At 38.9% G+C, this 19360-nt stretch overlaps 1 protein-coding gene across 2 annotated transcripts; it reads left to right on the forward strand.

Annotated features, from left to right (window-relative positions):
• Positions 1-642: 642 nt before the first annotated feature.
• On the forward strand, positions 643-7917 carry LOC137731244 (calmodulin-binding protein 60 B-like). Of its 2 annotated transcripts, none has more exons than XM_068470345.1 (9): positions 643-870; positions 974-1103; positions 1744-1819; positions 2770-2828; positions 3783-4276; positions 4366-4526; positions 4622-4825; positions 5336-5570; positions 6805-7917. In XM_068470345.1, the coding sequence occupies exons 2-9, from the start codon at positions 1000-1002 to the stop codon at positions 7368-7370; spliced, it is 1899 nt and encodes a 632-aa protein (XP_068326446.1). In that variant the 5' UTR covers positions 643-870; positions 974-999; the 3' UTR covers positions 7371-7917. The 2 variants fall into 2 exon arrangements, with proteins under 2 accessions (XP_068326446.1, XP_068326447.1); XM_068470346.1 differs by having other exon boundaries at positions 643-821.
• The last annotated feature ends 11443 nt before the right edge of the window (positions 7918-19360 follow it).

Genomic DNA, 19360 nt, shown 5'->3' on the forward strand with positions numbered 1-19360 from the left:
CTAAACGCAGCGGTAGGAGCGTGCTGATAATATGTTGTGGTCTATTTTATCTGACAAGGAGAGAGAGGGCCGGCAGCAAGGCGAATAGAGAGATGTATTTGTAGAATTGTAGGGGAATATGTGTGTTGTTATCTCTCTTACATTGTGCCTTTACTTATAGTAGTAAACGAGAGAAAATATTCCTTCTTATCCAAAGAATACAAGATACAATAGGAAATGATAATAGAATCAAATTTAATATAGAATTTACATAATTATACTTAGACTTGAAATGTTTACCGGAGACAAAAAAAAGCACGTAAGCCAAACTACATCCGGTGACGTCATTTTAATGGATATCTTTTTCGGCCGGTAATTTAACTTGATTCTATATTCCGTTTTCGTCTTCCATCGTACGGTCACGATTTTGTACTGCATTTGCCTTCCGACAATCCTAGGCATAAAACCGAGACCGAAAAGTGTAACCCAACTTCCAGAACATCTTCTGACCAATAGGGACTAGCCACGTGTCAGAAACTTCTGAATATAGCGTCCGCATTGGCGAAACGACACGACTCGAAAAGTCTGTTACCGTGGTCCAAAAGACACTGGATAACTGACACTCTCGTGCCACAGAGTCGCCAGAGTAGACTTAATAGAGACTGCCCCTGCCATTATTACGGGTTCCTGATTTTCTCGCTCTCTCTCCAAACAGAAACCTACTTTCTCTCACTTTCTCGCGCGTTTTCTCGGAAAATTTTGAGAATCCCAATCGAAATTCTACAGCCTCTCGAGAGTAGCTCAGCTCTCTCTGTCACTTCAAATTTCAGCTGAAAACCGAAGTATTAGGGTTTGCATTTGGTGATTTTTGGGGATTTGAATTCAGAGTTTGTGAGTTTTGTGGATTATTATGTGTTTGTAGCTGTTATGGATTTGTGATTGTGATTATTTGTTGTGAATTTTGTGTATTTTGGCCTTTTTATGTGTGCTGCAGATCCAAAAATTAGGGTTTGGGATAAAATGCACACTAGACTCATGGAAAGGACCAACTCTATGAGAGGGAAGAGGCCAATGGAAGGGGGAGAGGAGGAGCAGGCTGAGCGAAAGCGTCCTGCTCTTGCTAGGTAATGGATTTCATCTGGTTTAATTTCTATTGATTATGTTAATTACCTTGGTTGATTTTTTGTTTGCTAATTTGAATAAGTAGACGTGTAATTTGTGAATTGCGAAAAATCCCTTTTGTTTGAGCTGATGTGGCTATACTTGTACTGATGCTCAATTTGAGCAGAGCAATGTGTTTCTTTGACTAGTAAATTTGGAAATGCATTTGAAATGACTGAAAGTGCTTTTTGTGAAACTGTTTTTTTGTTGCAAAAGAACTTTCATCAAAAGCGCTTTGAGTAATTTTAAATCACTTTCAAACACTAGTTGCTGATTAGAAGTGGTTTAAATGCTAAGTAAACCTCACCGGCTTCAATGTAGATAAAGAGTAACATTTGCTTATGACTCAAGCTTACTTAATGACCATAGCACATCACCACCACCAACCATGTTGTTCTTATCGGATGAGATATTTGAATTGAGAATAATTTATGGTGCATTGTTTTGTATGTCTTTGAGTACGTTGTTACCCTTTTGTGATTGGGGAATAAAAACTTTTGAGTTTCTGTATGGATCGACTTGACACTTGAATGAATTGTTGTGTCCAAAGCTTCAATATATTTTCTATTTGTGCTTAATGTTCCATTGAATATGTTTTTGCAGTGTAATTATAGAAGCTCTCAAGGTGGACAGTCTGCAGAAGCTATGCTCGTCATTGGAACCCATTCTTCGCAGAGTTGTAAGTTGTTCTAATAACTTTCATATGTGACGTGTTTATCCCTCCTTTTTGATAGAATTAGTAGTTACAGTTACTGATAATCCAATGTCTATATTTGGGCTAATAAAGTTGAACAAATCAAAAGATAGTTTAAACCGTACTCTTGTTCCACACAGGTGAGCTTGAAACAATGATTAACATACGCAATGAAGAGTTTGTTATATCTTGATGCTTGTTGAATAGTTGATACTTTTTTGTGCTTTTGTGTTTTGACGTCTGGACTATTTTATCCATTAACTGAGTTGGATAAACATCTAATTTCTTGTTTGTTGAAGGAAATGATAGCCTGGATATTGTTATTTGTTTATGTGGATACTACTGATTATTTGTGCTGAAGTTCTTCCCTGAATTCACTTTCTGGGGGTAACTCCGCTAATACCACCCAAATTTTAAAACTATAGATTTAAATGTGAGCGAGAATTTTTCAGGGTATGTAACTTAGTTTTTTTATTTTTTATATTGATATATAGTGGTGGAAGCTAAATTTGTTTGGTGGTTGGTTAAGTGTTCTTGACACTTGATGTAGTGATTAATCTTCTGAGCTGAAATTATATTTAGGCCAACGTTGTATGTCATTAAAGTCATTTCATTAAAAAACCTTTAGTTCAAATGACAGCACCTAATTTAAATCAAATATTAAGCTTTATGTTGCGTACTTCAAGTTTGTCTTTGTTTAATGTTGGCACCATGTATAGAACAAAGAAAATTTTGGAATATCTGAACTCCTATAGTTTGGGATGATTCTTGTGCTATCTATATGAAGGATAGATTCTTTCTTATGACTGAACTATTTGTCTACCACATGACACGATATACTGAAGTTATGGTAAAAAAACATTTCTTTTGTGATTTTCTGTCTATGATCTTTATCTGTAGCCCTTATTCTTGTTTTTCCCTTTACTCGTTAATAGGTAAGCGAAGAAGTGGAGCGTGCTTTGGCTAAGTTAGGCCCTGCGAGAGTTAATGGAAGGTGAAAAGAATTATTTATGATATTTTTTAATGAACGGAATAATTTTCTTTATTGTATATGTTGTGGGTGTATGTCTAGTGATTCTCTCTCTCTCTCTCTCTCTCTCTCTCTCTCTCTCCCTCCCTCTTCCAATTAGAAACCAAATATTTTAAACAGTCCGAAATAATGGGAAGACCTGTAGTCCATCTGATGCCAACCCCACCATATTTAAGAAGCAATGAAACACATCAAGAAAAGAAAAGAGCAGTCATAAACAGAACTTTTCTTCTAATCACTAAGAAAAATAGGTTTACAGGATTGGTTATCCCTAATTCTTAAAGCATTTATCTATTTTTCTATAGTAGTTCAGTTGTCTACTTAATTGATTGGTTCTTATTTGTATGAATCATGTGTGGAGATTTGAATGACAATCTAATGCCTTCCTTTCGTAGACCCATAAGAGGTATTCTCTGAAGTGTGACCTTGTTCTGTTGAGTTTTGCTTACAGCGGTTGACCAATGATGAAGATGTGTATAAGTCTTAAAATTAGTTTACTTGCTACATATTTGTGGTCATATTTTACGTTTGGGAATTGTTCTGGATAAGATATTTGTTGGGTAGGAATTTGTATGCTTCTGTATGATACACAAAACTGTCACAGAGGTTGAAGGCTTAGATTTACCAAAGATTTCTCATTTTCCATTCCATAAGTATGATGTTCAGAGAACGAGGTTGCTTTTGTTATATGGACTTTTCTAGATTTGTAATCATATATATTAATTCCTGAACAAATATTTATTGGGGAAAAAAATAACAGAAATGACAGGTGTTTTTTGTGTAAGATCTTTCGTTTTGATGTCCTCTGATATTAGAACTATAACCACCATGAACTGTCTTAGCAAAATAAAAATGTTCAAACCATGACCAATAGTCAACATGTAGTGGTAAAATGGTTTCTGATATTTTACATTTCAGGTCTTCCCCAAAACGAATTGAAGGTCCAAATGGGCAAAACTTGCAACTAGAGTTTAAGTCCAATTTGGCTCTTCCGATATTCACAGGAGGGAAAGTTGAAGGCGAGCAGGGTGCTGCAATTCATGTTGTTTTGGTTGATACAAACACTGGCCGAGTTGTAACATCTGGACCTGAATCCTCTGTAAAACTAGATATTGTTGTGCTTGAAGGAGATTTCAACAATGAAGACGATGAAGGCTGGACTCAAGAAGAATTTGATACCCATGTAGTGAAAGAGCGTGAAGGAAAGAGACCTCTATTGACTGGGGACCTGCAAGTGACCCTCAAAGAAGGGGTGGGAACTCTAGGGGATCTGACCTTCACAGATAACTCAAGTTGGATACGAAGCAGGAAGTTCAGACTTGGATTGAAAGTAGCTTCGGGATTTTGTGAGGGCATGCGCATACGCGAAGCTAAAACAGAAGCTTTTACTGTTAAAGATCACAGAGGGGAATGTAGGTTCACGCTGCAGACTATATTAGTTTTTTGTCCTAACTGTGCTAGTGCACTGTTGGTGATTTGCTTTTTCCTTTGATCTTGCCAGTGTACAAGAAACACTACCCACCGGCATTAAATGATGAAGTATGGAGATTGGAGAAGATTGGCAAGGATGGGGCATTCCATAAGAGGTTAAACAAAGCAGGAATATTCACAGTTGAAGAGTTTCTTCAGCTTGTGGTCCGAGATTCTCAAAAATTACGGAATGTAAGTGCAGGACTTTGTTTGAGTTGTAAAAACGCTCGCAAAAACACAAATATTTTTGTACCTTGTAGATGTTTATGTTTTGCTCTTGTTTATAGATCCTTGGAAGTGGGATGTCAAACAAGATGTGGGAGGCTCTTTTAGAACATGCAAAGACTTGTGTCTTGAGTGGGAAGCTTTATGTTTATTATACTGAAGATACAAGAAATGTTGGTGTTGTTTTTAACAACATCTATGAGCTGAGTGGCCTCATCGCCGGGGAGCAGTTTCACTCTGCTGATGCTCTTTCTGACAGCCAGAAGGTGAATATTACCTTATTTTTTTCTTGGAAATATGGTCTCACTATATTATTACTAGGTGGTCAATCGTTTTGTTCTTTTGGATTACATATTTCAAAATCAAGTTTCCTTGTCTGACAAGGATTTATATTTGACACGTATTTTTTTTTTCCCGAAGAGTTGAAAATGATATCATCACCAAGGAGCATTAGCAAGAGGGAGATGAATTTTTCTGATAATTCAAGTTTAAAGGATGTGCTTTTTTAAGTGCTATGGTTCTTTGTTCTTCTTGTGATCTTTTGTTATACTCGTAAAAGTATGGAAGTTATGAAGAGGCCCCTGTAACTACAATGTTTTCGAACTAGTTATGTACTTTCTGTTGCTGACTGAAAAATGGTTTTACTTCTAAAATCATGGGCAGTTGAAAGTCCTAGAGTTCTAGATGCTATATTCATTTTTAATCTTTTGTGGTCAATAATTGACAATGGAAAGGTCAAATACAAAAAAAATTGTACAATGCTTATGTTTGTGCAGGTCTACGTAGATGCGCTGGTGAAGAAAGCATACGACAACTGGGATCAAGTTATTCAGTATGATGGCAAGTCACTTCTAAACTTCAAGCAGAGTAAGAGGCCAGCTGCACCCCGAACTGAATTTCAAATGGGCCCAATCAATTACTCTGAAGCTTCTGATCAACTGCAACTACATCACACATCAAATTCAGTTCACTCAGAGCAGCCTCCATTGGATCCAGCCCTACCAATTGGAGGTAAGCATTGCGCCTGCATGAGCATTGAACCTTTGGTTTTTTGGTGGGGAGAGGGAGTAATCCCATCCACTCATGGTTGACCTCATAAAATTTATTTGTGGAAGTAATTATTCAGTCAGAAAAAGAATAAGTAATCAATAAAGATAAGATAAGCTAAAACAGTGAAGGTGTTAAGTGTCCTTTGCTTGTGTGGAATATAACTTCAGGCAAAATATGAAAGTGTAGGATTTATAAATAGTGCTACACTGACTATATTTACAGAACAGAACCTGGAAAATCCTGAAGATGTGGGATGTCAAATCCTACAAAAATGAGCACAAAATTCAGTACACTTGCCTGACTACTCATCAGCAACTTGGGTAGTTCACTTTGGTCACTAAAATATGATTTAGTGATTTATAGGACAACCTTTATTATTTCTCAACTATGATTTAGGATCTACAGCTACTTTTAAAATTTGTTAACTTTATACATAGTATTCTTACAAACACCTTAGCGGATCAAAGCTGTAGAGTTTTAGAAGTGCCAGTCTATATAACTACGTAAAACTTGTATGTCTATGACCCATATCAGTGGAGTTATAATTTATGTTACAAAACCGAGCCTAAGCTTGTAATAAAAAATGCCATTGGAATGTAAGTGAACTTTTTGGTCGCACACTTACACCATATATTCTTTACACTTGTTGAGTTTTTATGGAATGCCTTGCACTTAATTTTTCCCTAAAGTAGAGCATCTGTTGTTTTCTGTCATGAAACCTTTCCTTCCTTCCTTTGCTATTCAAATTGTCCATACGTAGTAGCTGCTAAGGCTGACACAGCCACACACAGCCACACCCACCCACACAATCCTACCCCCCTGCCGCACATGCACACCCACACATGGGCACATGCGCTATTCAAATTGTTCATAAGTAATAGCTGCTAAGGCTGACGCACACATGCTTTCCTTCCGTTGCTATTCAAATTGTCCATACGTAATAGCTGTTAAGGCTGACACACCCGCCTGCGCCCACAACACACACCACACCACCCCACTGCACACACACGCACGTGTATGCACACAATGCATGTATTGACATATCCCACCATCACATGAAGACGATAGCCACAGTCATATGTATGCCCACAATGCATGTATTGACGTATGCCGCCGTCACATGAAGACGATAGCTGGATAGGGTCCTTATTATGATTATATTTTGGCTTATTTTTTTTATTATGGTCCTCATCAGGGTATAATGACAGTCTATCAACAAGATACTTGACCCAGCCACTTGTAAATTCCAATTCTCATACCCAGTTTGATGGCGCTGGATTTGCACTGGATGACCAATTGGTCAGCAATTCTCATCAGGTACAAAGCACAAGAAATGACCACAATGCTGTTGGTTTGGCTCGTGGTCCACCACAATCATCTACATCAGGATTTCAGACTATCAATCCTGCTCAGACATCCACTCTTAATCCTATAGATGACTGGACAACCAACCGAGATTTCTTTTCAGAGGAAGAGATTCGCATTAGGAGTCATGAGATGCTTGAAAATGAGGATATGCAGCATTTGCTTAGAATCTTAAGTATGGGAGGAGGCCATGGCCCCATTGATGTGCCCGATGATGGGTTTTCATTCCCCTCATATGTGCCCTCACCAATGCCCAACTTTGAGGAAGATCGCACCCGTCCTGGAAAAGCTGTTGTGGGGTGGCTGAAAATTAAGGCAGCAATGAGATGGGGTTTCTTTGTGAGGAAGAAAGCTGCTGAGAGACGGGCACAGATTGTGGAGATAGAGGATGAATAGAAGCCCATTCAAAGGTAATACAAGGTTCTTGCTGTGATGTCATTGTTCCAAGGATTTTGGGCATTATTCTGCAAGTTAAAACTTTTAATCAGTGCCAGCAACAACTTGAGGTTTTAGGACTGATTGAAGATGTCGGTTTTAGAAGTCTTGATAAATGACTGACATCTGTGGATATCTGTTGGATGGCAATGAATCTGTTCTTGTACAGTTGCCTGTACAGTAAGTCCTCTGTTTATTTTTCTTACTCGTGAAGATTTCTCCCATCACTCTGCGAATGACATAGGGCCCTGGTTTCTAATGGGTAAATTTCGTATTAGCTCTTCTTGTTGACATGCTAGGCGGAGCCGGCCACGTATTTTTAGGATGACTATAATCAGTTGTTTTGGTTAAACATTGCAGGCGGGTGCTGGTGGCTAGTGTTCTATATTATTGTGTTAGTTGCTTTTGTAATTTGAATTGACTGGAATTCTTGTACTTTAGACAGTCATTACTTGTTTTCACCTAGTCTTGAATTTGAGTTTCCGTGTTTTTAGTACCGAAATCAGCATAACATAGCGAGATCTGGTAACACCATATTAAGTTTCGATTGTGTAAATTGGATGAGGTGGTAACACCAGAATCTAAGGGTTGACATGTGGAGGCCAAATGGGATTTGTGAGGACGATTGGATGCAGTTTCTATCAGGGATCATACCGCAGTTAGGCCTCGTATATGTCCCAGAAGTCGCGTGACATGAAATTTGTGATGAACCCCAGAAATCGTGTAATTCTACGCAATCTTTAAGCCTGGATAGCCTGGGATTCGTACACAGGAGTATTGGATCAATGCCTTGTGGTTTCTATTTTTTTTTTTTTTTTTTTTTCTGGTTTGGAATGCATTCCGGCTTCGGTTTTACTGACCCTACTTTTTCGGTGGTGTTTGGGTTAAATGGTGGCACAATTTAAGAACGTATTTGGAAGGTTGAAATGCTAGTTGCCTGCCTGCCACTTGGGAGTAGGAAGGAGGAAGGATCATCTTTTGACTGCATGGGACTCAATCACGATTGTTACGAACCGACCGATTTTGCGTTTAGGAGTACTTGTGACAATCATTCACGCGCACAGACGACTCAGCAATTGATGCAGTGGCAATCGTTCACGCGCACAGACGACTCAGCAATTAATTATGAACCAAACTTTCTTCTATCTTGTTACTTTGATCACATTACCCGCATCAGCAGTGTAATTAACTTTCTTCGTTTGCATCTCATGTCTCGTGATTATATAGTTGGTGCGACTGAGGCTGAAAAGATCTGACGATACCCTGAAGCTTTAATTGTGATTACTTCTCATGTCTAGTGATCATAGTTAGATTTAATTTGCGGTGCCAATTTAAGAGATTCACCGAACAAAAATTTTATAGTGCTTCACAGTATATTCTTGGGTTAAAATCTCTTCATCGAGTCCACCAATTAATATTGATACGCCTGACATGTCGAACAGGCCCCAGGGATCCAGCCCAATTTTTGCCTCAACTTTTCCATATTGCCATGCACAAACGAAATGAAAAGAAATAGGGAATCTTGGTTTGCAAAAGTTGATTGTCCGAGAAACATGAAGCATAGTACAACACTGCATAAAATGTGCTGACACACCCCAACCCCAAAGGTCTATTTGGACTTCGAATCGAGCTGTGCTGGTTGTCACCAGGAGGGTGACGAAGCCATAAAATGTAGTGATGCGAAAAATATGAATAAATTTAAACCTAAAAGTGCCTAAATATAAGAGTGCGCTAGTGAGCGGGAATGAACCAATTTCACACGTGATGTCAAAGCATAAGTAAAGTATAGTAGAGTAGATTGAGAATTATACTATCAAAGATCTTCAATGCCTAATTGCGAAGAATCCTCATCGATACGAAAGCTCAGCTACTAAAACCTGGAGGGGCGAAAAATAAGGGTGAGTGGGCCTAAAAATAAAGTTTTATAAATTTTTTTTGAAAACATTATAACCCTTCGCTGTAAAACAAGTATAGTTTCCAAAATAAACGTACTACGTATAGTATGAAAATACTTACCGTTACCTGCAAAATCTCAAGACTTCAATATGTCACAAATTCATAAATAAGAATATAACTTCTAGTAATCACAATATCTCGCAGAAATAAATAAATCACATTGAGTGCTCATCGACATATGCTGACGCACGAGTTCATGCAGAGGTATTCTAACATAAACAGGACTGGGTGTAATAATGATTTACGCTCTAGTACTACAATCACATGAAGACTGGCACTTTGCGCAACACATATAAGTCCTAATTGCCTATAGCAATCTAGGATAGTACTGGCACCTACAATGGATCTAAAGTGAGCGTACGGTGCGATGTGCACATACATGTGAAACATTGGCCCTAGCTCGGGCGAGTACTAACACCGGTGTAGTAACGATGAGCAGATAACATAAATAAAATTATACAGTGGTAAATTGATAATTCACGTCACCATAATACTAGTCACGGCCATAAATATAATTAAGGCATCAATAATAATACGCATACCTGTGCATCCCGTAGAACGTAGCATAACCTCATAATTTCTATCAATGCGCTAAATCTTATAAACGTCTAGGTGTATTGTAGAAAACTCTTTATGAAATGTGTAAATGGAAACTAACAATTATATATATACTATATAAAAGAAATACCCACTCACAGTTACTTGCGATGTCACATCAGTTCAAGCTAGAAAAGTCGGAGTCTCCGATAGTAATCGCACCTAAGCATAATATTGGGGCCCATTAGTAAAACTCAACTAAAAAGACTAAATTTGGAAAAACAGAGTGCAGATTTGGAATCTGTGTGTCGAATTACGCCAAAAGGGGTTCTGGGCAAATTTTGTAAAATGTCAACGAAAAAGTCAACGGTCAACCCTAAAAAGTCAACCAAGACACACCGATGGTCAACTATGTTAAAATTTTGGAATTTCACTAAATGGATGTCAAAAACGGACTTGGGGTGTCGAAATTAGTCTAGGAGGGTTTACGAAAAATTTCCGAAAAAGTCAACATAAGGAATATTTCTGGGAATATTCTAGGAATATTCTTGATCCACATTGGAAATGGGCTGGGCCAGATCCTGGGTTCGGATCCGGATCCAGATCGCAGATCTGGGCTTTGGATTTTTCTTTGTTTTTTTTTTCTTCGGGTCGAGTTAACCTGCTAGGCTCCCAGGTTGAAACTACCGGACCAAGCAAAGAAGAAGGCTGGAATTCCTTGGCTCTGATCAACCTCAAACTTTACTAAACCTAGTCATGTAGTATACCAAAATGAAGATCAAGGAACAAGGATTCGAATAGTACCATTGGTTTCCCCGGCCATGGTTGGATTTCGCCGAAAACAACTCGAAAGTCGCCGGGTTCTCACTAGAAAAACTAGGTTAATTTCCAGGGGTGTTTTATGCGTCCAAAACATCACCAAAACATGTATACAACTCAAAAATCGAATCAAAACGTCAAAGAGGAAGAGATCAAAGGTATTTTGAGTCTTACCTCGTCGGAGTTCTCCATCCTCTGTTTCTTTGATTTGAGTGTGGACCTGAGGGTTAGTTCAAATTCTTGGCTCAGGGAGAGAGATGGAAAGAGGTGATGGTTGGGGTTTTGGTGACAATGCTTGCTGGAGTGGGAGCTGAGGGAGAAACGGGGAGAGCTAAAGAGAGAGAAAGGGTGTGGTGACGTGGCGACAAATGAGATGAGGTATGGGAAAGTGGAAAGGAGAGGACACGGGAACAAAAAGGAGAGGAGACCCATGTGGGTGGGTCCCACGAACACAAATATCCTATAAGAAAATAATAAAATAGTAAGGGAGAATATCTGAAATAATGAATTTACTAAAATGCCTTTCTACTTCGTAGTTTCATTAAATCTTCATCGTAGCTCCAAATTCAATTCCGTTTGTGCCAATGCGTTCATACCATTGAGTACTTTGAGAATACGGTAAAATAATAGCTCTTATGCGTCGTGAAGTGATGGTCAAAGAAAGTCAACAATCTCTATTCTAAAGGCATTTTGGTACCTCACGCTTTTAAAATTTATAAAATCGTAAAATTAGGGATGGGTTGTTACAATCTACTTACCTTAAAAAATTTCGTCCTTGAAATTTGAAATAACTTGCTTTACATAAAATACTCAAAATAGAAAGAAAATATATAAAGAAGAAATCAAGTTAAAGCAGTTGCATAAAAAAGAATGACATTCCATCGCGATCGGATTGCAATGATTCGTCTTTCATGCCTCCAAACTCATACTTTCCTTCTCCTTCTATACAATAGTATAATATAATACTTTTTATAAAAACATAAAGTCGAAAATATTTATATATGTATAATAACATCATGTCAAAGTACATATATATAATAACATAAAGTTAAGATAATTGTACTAAAATTAAAACTGAACATAGAATATTTTTCACCTACGCACTTGTTGTGTCACGTACTCCGAAGATAAGTGTGTAGTATCTTTGGGTCAAGCCCAAACAATAAATAACTAATTAAATAAACAAATACAAATGCTAACGTAGACGACCTATTTGTCCATTTGCTTAACGAATCTAACAAATAAGTTATCAATAATACGGTCTATAGCCCTTAATACTAACACATTGTTGTCTTGATAAGCAAATAATAAATTCCCAAGGGTGCAATATTATCATCATGTCCCCCATTGGGAAATACACATACATCGTCTGATCAAAGCCTCGATCGTCCTCACGCACTACCCTCTCGGGCAACATCGTTAATAGCACACAATTTCCTAAATTGGAATCTCGATTATTCAAATACCTATTCGTAATACTCCTATGTCAATCATGTGCTATGCATAAAATCTGCATACACATCTCAAATGGTGTCATACTCAAAATCGAAAGTGTAACTGCAGTTACACACAACTTTAACAAAGATAAGTGTCAATCATAACCATGCTAAAACTACGGAATAAACAAACACAACATGTACATTCAGGTCTGGATAGTTCGTTCAAACTGGCTGTTAGTTTAAGGGTGAAATGTTGTATTGGACAAAAACTTAGTATTCATAGCCCTCAAGAAGACTTCCCAAAACTTGGAAGTGAAACACGCATGACAATGAGATATGGTAGTGACATGCACACCATGTAGTCGAATAATGTAGTTCACAACGCCTTAATGAGTAGATTCATAATGAATTTCTCTCGGATTTAGCAGAAAATTACGCCAAAAAGGTTAAATGAACACTCAAGAATTTGAGGATCAAAACAAGTCCATCAAATCTAGGGTACAAGATAGCTAGAATGAATGTATGACATCTCGCTACCATGATAGCTTCCGGAATATTCAATCACCAACGGTAAAGATTCGTTCAACAAAGTATATGTTGGGTGATTGAGGAATTAATCGTCACAATTAAAATTTCAATGTCCGAGCGATTCTTCTGAACAGTCTACCTTCCTTAGAAATACTACAAAGTGTAGTAGGGTTGACACGTACTCAAGGTTGACTGGATGTCTCTCGGTACAAAGAGGTGAATAGGGGATCACAGTCAAAGTAGATGTTAATCGAAACTCCAGACAATCTGATAAATGCAAGGATGAAATTTTTTACTAAGTGGTATGAAATGTAGTCCCTCTGGACCAACGAAAAGTGAGTTAACTTGTCAAGTCGGTCGATAAATTTCCGAACATCATCATAATCTCCACATGTACATACCTCGTACCGGGAGCTTATGGTGATATTTCCCCATCTCCATTCGGATACAAGAAGTGATTATAGCCACTTCGAACAATTTCTTAATGATTTGTAAATAACGTCATATTAATACTCGTGAATTCTAGCTAAAATGGGATAGGACAGGCTAAAAGTGTTCAAAGGTATATATGTCCTTTGCTGCGGTAACCGTAATTACATTTGCACAATCGGGGTGACACACGATAGTGCAATCGTAGACGTTGATTTGGTTCTTCCATCACCATTGTCAAAAATCTAAATTCGAGAGGTCTAAGGTTGGTAAAGATTTTGGACACGTTTCTCCACAGAGAAATGTCATCTAGTTTTCAAGTAAAGATGGTAACCGTTGACTCTAAGTCATGAGTAAGGTGGTTCATTTCATATGGTTCCAACCATTGGGAAACATAAGCGATACTCCGTCATGCTGCATCTACACAGCCAAAACATCCAGATAAAATGCCATTGTGGGTTTCCAAATTATCGACGTTATCGAAAAATGTAAGAATAATGATTGGGAAAAGACAACACTTAAGTTGTCAGAAATTTTATTCATATCCAACATCCCAAACTAGACTAACTTTCCTCGATCGATAAGTGAGGAAAAAAAACTATAGCTGAAAAATTGCTAACAAATTGTTAATGAAATCGACAAGGCCAAAGATATCTCGAATTTCACGACACTTTGTGAGAATTTCAAATTTCTTTCTATACAACCTTTTGGGAAAAAGAAAAGATTATTGTCTATTGAGATCACGTCTCCCAAGAAGAGTACCAATCTAAACCAAAATAACATTTGAACAATTTGGTATAAAGCTAACTGTCAGTGTTCAAGAAATTTGACCTCGTTGCTGAAGTAGGTAGGAAAGTTGTCTGTAAGACTACAACAAATTCATTAGGCTATAGAAGAAAACTCGGGTTCCAAAAGTTGGTCAGAGAGACCATCAACTTGAAGTAGCGTTTAGTGATTTTTAATCATCACTCGACTGTGTTGCTAAAATTTAGGTATGATCCTAAGGTTCTGCCTTTCGCCTTCACGGATAGGTTTGAGGTTCCCTAGATAAGGTGTTTGATTGGATACATTCCTAATCGGTATGCTTTCGCATCTAAGTTCCCTCAATGTCAAATGAGTCGTTTTTAAAAGGCGTAAGTAAAACTGGTGTAGTACAAGAAAGTAGATCAATGGTGTATTCAACTTCCCGCTTCAGTGGTATCTCAGTAAAATTTTGAGAAATGACTGTAGACACCAAAATTTCAGTGAAATAAATGTTAACCAATGCATTAAAATTACAACATTTATTCATTTCACTTACATCACACATTCATTTCACCTACAAACTCCATTCATTTCACCTACATTACACATTTACTTCACCTACCAACTCCACTCACTTCACCAAAAAATGGATGGTGGTGATTCACTCTCTTGGCCTATAAATAGCCTTCTTCATCAAGAGGAAAGGGAGGAATTTACATTACACCAAAACCTTAAAGCCTTGAAACTCTAAAGCTCTCAAGCAAATCCCGAAGGATGAAGAAAGCACTATTCGTTCTTCGTCAAATCTTCCTTCAAGATCAAGCCCCAACAGCCCTTGAAGAACTTCCACCAACTCAAGATTAAGCCTCGACGGCCCTTGAAGAAAGTGTTCATCGTTCATCATCCGTTCATCTTAAGATCAAGCCCTAACGGCCCTTTGGATCAACAACCTCAACAAATCCACACATCCAATCGTTCGTCAAGATTAAGCCCAAAAGCCCTTGAAGATCCGCTCATCCATCAACCTTCAAGATCAAGCCCAAAAGCCCTTTGAAGAAATCCGCACAACCATTATTCAAGATCAAGCCCAAAAGCCCCCTTGAAGACCTGTTCAGCAACCTTCAAAGATTAAGCCCTGAAGGCGGCCTTTGAAGAAACTTCCCTCAACCTTCTAGATCAAGCCCCAACAGCCCTTGAAGAAACTTCAAACCGTTTATCCAAGATCAAGCCTCGACGACCCTTGGATCAATCGCACATCCACAAATCAACACCTTACGGAAATCGAATCAGAGGATCAAATTACAAAGAGATTGTAACCCTAAAATCATTAATGAATACAAAATATTATTTTGTACACGTATTCTTGTTTTAGGAAAATTCGTGTTTACAAATTTGGCATGCTCGGTGGGACAATCTTTACCTCTCATCTCTTTCTCCATTCAAGAAAACTAAAGCACACCTCCAAAATCAATGGCATCAAGCAAGGGATAAGCCGTTCTTGCAACCACCAAGGAAAGAAGCATGAGCACTTTCACCACGAATAGAACATCCATTGGTGCCACAACCACTCCTCAACATGCTGCTGCAAAGTTAATACCGCTAAGCAAGCAAGATAAGCATCAAAGGCGCGAGTCGATCATCAACCTGACCTTGCTAGGGGCACCAAAGCATGCTGCTGAGGCGCACAAGATGACATCCCAAAATGGCCAATGGGGTTCTTCATTAGCACCCTGGATATCTGAAGGAAAGTCGTGTCTATTGGTTGCACAAGTTATGACCATCGGCGTCACCTCTGTTGAAGAACAATTGGCTCAAATGAGTGAAGCAATTGCAAAGCTCACATGGACTGTGGAAGAGAAGGATTTGCAGATCGCCGTACTCATCAACCAAATAGATGCGCGGCTCGACGTGAAAGTCGACCCAAATGTTGGTTCATTAAAGAAAGAAGTCGACGAAGAAGAAGAGCCTCCAGCGGAGAAAGTCGAAGAGAAGCTGAAGCTAGACCAAGCAACTGCGTTCATTGGATCTCTCTCTATCCAACAGCTACAAGAGATGATCGCAAGCACCATCAAGACACAATACGAAGAAAGCTCACATGACTTCGTACTGTACTCAAAGCCTTACTCTAAGAAGATTAATGCTTTGAAGATGCCAATGGGTTATCAGCCCCCAAAATTCATACAGTTCGATGGAAAAGGCAACCCAAAGCAACATGTTGCCCATTTCATTGAAACTTGCAACAATGCTGGGACGGAGAGAGACTACCTTGTCAAACAGTTCGTGCGCTCTCTGAAAGGTAACGCCTTTGATTGGTACACTGACCTCAAACCCGAGTCTATGAACAGTTAGGATCAGCTAGAAAAGGAATTTCTCAACTGCTTCTACAGCACTCGTCGCACTGTAAGCATGTTGAAGCTGACCAGTACGAAACAATGGAATGATGAACCTGTCGTCGACTACATTAATAGGTGGCGTTCATTAAGCCTGGATTGCAAATATCGGCTTTCTGAAACCTTCGCCATTAAGATGTGCGTTCAAGGCACGCAGTGGGGACTGCACTGCATCTTTCAAGGCATCAAACCACAAACATTTGAGGAGTTAGCCACCCGCGCCCATGATATGGAGTTAAGCATCGCTCGTCATGGGAAGAAAGAACCGATCGCCGACTACAAGAACGATAAAATTTTGGGGCCAAAGGTGGATAAGGCTGCGTGGAAACCCACCAAGGAAGCAATGACGGTCAACACAACTCCAGTCAAAATCCATACACGAGGCAAGGCGATTCAAACCGAAGCTTTTCATGATCAAGAGATGCGTAGACGCACTTTGAAAGAGCTTGAGGAGAAGACTTATCCATTCCCCGACTCTGATGTGGTTGCCATGTTGAAAGACTTGCTTGACAAAAAGGTGATCGACCTACTTGAGTGCAAATGGCAGGAAGATATGAACCGTACTGACAGTCCAAGGTACTATAAATTCCACCGCTTCATCAGTCATCCGACGGAAAAGTGCTTCGTGCTAAAAGATCTCATCATGAAGTTGGCTCAGAAAGGGATCATCGAGCTAGATCTTAATGAAGTGGTGAAGTCAAACTATACCACCGTTACTTCTGGCTCTTTCAACTCAAAATCTTCACCTCAACCGCTGGGGGCAAGCTCTAAAACCATGTTGGTCAAGTGAAGTGAAGTTGAAGGATGGACTTATGTCACTCCAAAGAAAATACACAAGAAACATACGTCTCCTCCACAAGTTCACCAATTGGAAATGGGGCAAAGCAGCTACCTTCAACCTTCAAAACTACATGAAAGTGTTGAGGATGATGAAATTATGACACGAAGATCGTCCGTTGCCATCACGATGCACGATTTCTTCCCCAAAGACTTCTTCAATCACTCAGTCAAGACTCCTTGCTATGAAGATTGCAAGGAATGCCTCTCTAAGATCGTTTGACAAATTCAAAAAGATCCTTGTTCGCACGAGCCTAAAAGGCGACAACCAAACGCTCCTGGCCCGCAAGAGCATAAACTGTGTACGGCAGAATCATCATCAAAATCCTCATCAAAATCATCAAAAAAAAAAAAAAAAAAAAAAAAAACTATCACTCATTTGAACTACGTCATGACTTGATCCCTCCTCAACCAAGGGCACGTAGGCAACTTGAAACTTCAAAACTTCAAGTACAGTCACATCATCAACAAAAACATAAACACTTTGGAGAATAAAGAGCAAATTCAAGAATGCAAACATTTTATTTCTTTGAAGGAAAAAGTCTGATTACAAAAAAGAAGGCAGAAGGCACTATTCGAAAACTATGTCCCTAAAACTGCAGAGGCGATCTTCAAGCAAGCCTTCCAAAGTCTTCAAAGTCTCTACCTCGGTGAGAGACAAGATAGGCAACTCCATAGCCATGTCTTTCTCTTGTTCTAGGTGTGAAATCTCATCTTGGCATTGAGAAAATGTAGCTCCCTGCTCCCTGAGAACACTTTCAAGTCGTGATGCTTCAATACCCAGCTGTTCTTGCTCTCGTATCAACGTATCTAGACGTACTTGGTGTTGGAAATGTGCCCTAAAACCAATCATATGATGATACTTTATGGACATTTCACATGTTAAACTAATCTAGTTTAATATTAAGGGCAAACATTATTGTTTGAGCCGTCTCATATAAATGTTATATGCTTAAACAATAAGTCCAAGGAATATGTGATTGGGAGAATGCGATCTAAAGAAGTTAGATTCATGAGACCATTCTTTCGTAGACACATCCTAAACGTTCCTGATCATAGGATTGCCAGTTGGGCATTGACAGTCCGTTAAGATCAGTACGTGTTGTGTCTTCTCTCAGGGAGAGTGACTAGTCTCGAGTCATTGGTGTGAATGACACCAAGACAAGCATGTAGGTGCTCAATAGAGAATGAGTTCACTGAACACGATCAACGAGGAATTCTCATATTCATGTCACATGAGAACTCATGGTTGGGATAATGCAAAGTAGTCCTTTGACCTGAGGCATCACAGCTGTCTTGTGGTTAGGTACTTGATCTTTGATTATGTCAAAAGTCACTTTATCAGGGTGTCCACGGCATCGTCGGGGTTAAGCCACTTAGCCATGGAGGCAAGTGAATGCGCAACAAGGGATCTCTAACCTTCAAACTGTTTAAGGGAGAATACTCTATGATATGATTTAGAATCTCTGGCCAGAGTATGAATGAGATGTTGGAATGCGTTCCAGATCACATTCAAGGTAATCATATAAGTACAAGATTCACATTGGATAGTAGACATGAATAAACTATCAAACCAAACAATGTGGTCAAGAGTATTGTATTAGAGAAAGACCGTATTGCATTTGTAATCCTAAACTGAATAGGTTCTCCACCTCTTCTGATTAGCTTGGGTAACCATGACATGCTGCTAGGCGTCAACCATGGTTTGTGGAAACCCTAAAAGTGTATTATCACTAACGGGAAAATTGAAAGTAAGTTTCAATTCACAATCGATTTGAAAGAGTTTGAATCGCCCACTGCCTCGCTAAAAGGAACCTAATGGATCGTACACCGTGTAAGGTAGAGATTGAAGATTCAACGGAGATGAGTAAGAATAATTAAATGGTTTAATTAATTAATATGTTAATTAATCAAACGAATAAGTTCGTTAAAGACCTCGGGATAGTTTTGGACCTTAAGGCCCAATGGGCTTCGAACGTCAAGTCCATTGACTTAAGTTGTATGACAACTTAATGAATAATGATTCACAAAGGCCCAAATAGCCCAATAAATCCCCTTAGGCCGGCCATTTAGAGGAGGGTAGTGAACTTGGCTTAATTGCAAGTTTGCCACTCCATTGTGAGGTGATATAAAGACATCTTTATAGCCATTTCATCCTTAGGGTTTTCTTAGGAGTAAAGATGAGAACACAAACCTCTCTTTGCTCTCAAAGAGGCCGGCCACCCTAGAGGAAAATAGCTAGCAATCTTACTTCCTCTAGGTCACTCATTTC

The sequence above is a fragment of the Pyrus communis genome, chromosome 4 (assembly GCF_963583255.1).
Source record: "Pyrus communis chromosome 4, drPyrComm1.1, whole genome shotgun sequence".
Classification (NCBI taxonomy): Eukaryota; Viridiplantae; Streptophyta; class Magnoliopsida; order Rosales; family Rosaceae; genus Pyrus; species Pyrus communis.

What these genes read in the sequence shown, in the direction of transcription:
- LOC137731244 (XM_068470345.1), top strand. Translation starts at nt 1,000, where the DNA reads ATGCACACTAGACTCATGGAAAGGACCAACTCTATGAGAGGGAAGAGG. An exon ending in CCTGCGAGAGTTAATGGAAG is followed by an intron (nt 2,829 to 3,782) that starts GTGAAAAGAATT and finishes TTTACATTTCAG; the next exon opens with GTCTTCCCCAAAACGAATTG. An exon ending in CTCTTTCTGACAGCCAGAAG is followed by an intron (nt 4,826 to 5,335) that starts GTGAATATTACC and finishes ATGTTTGTGCAG; the next exon opens with GTCTACGTAGATGCGCTGGT.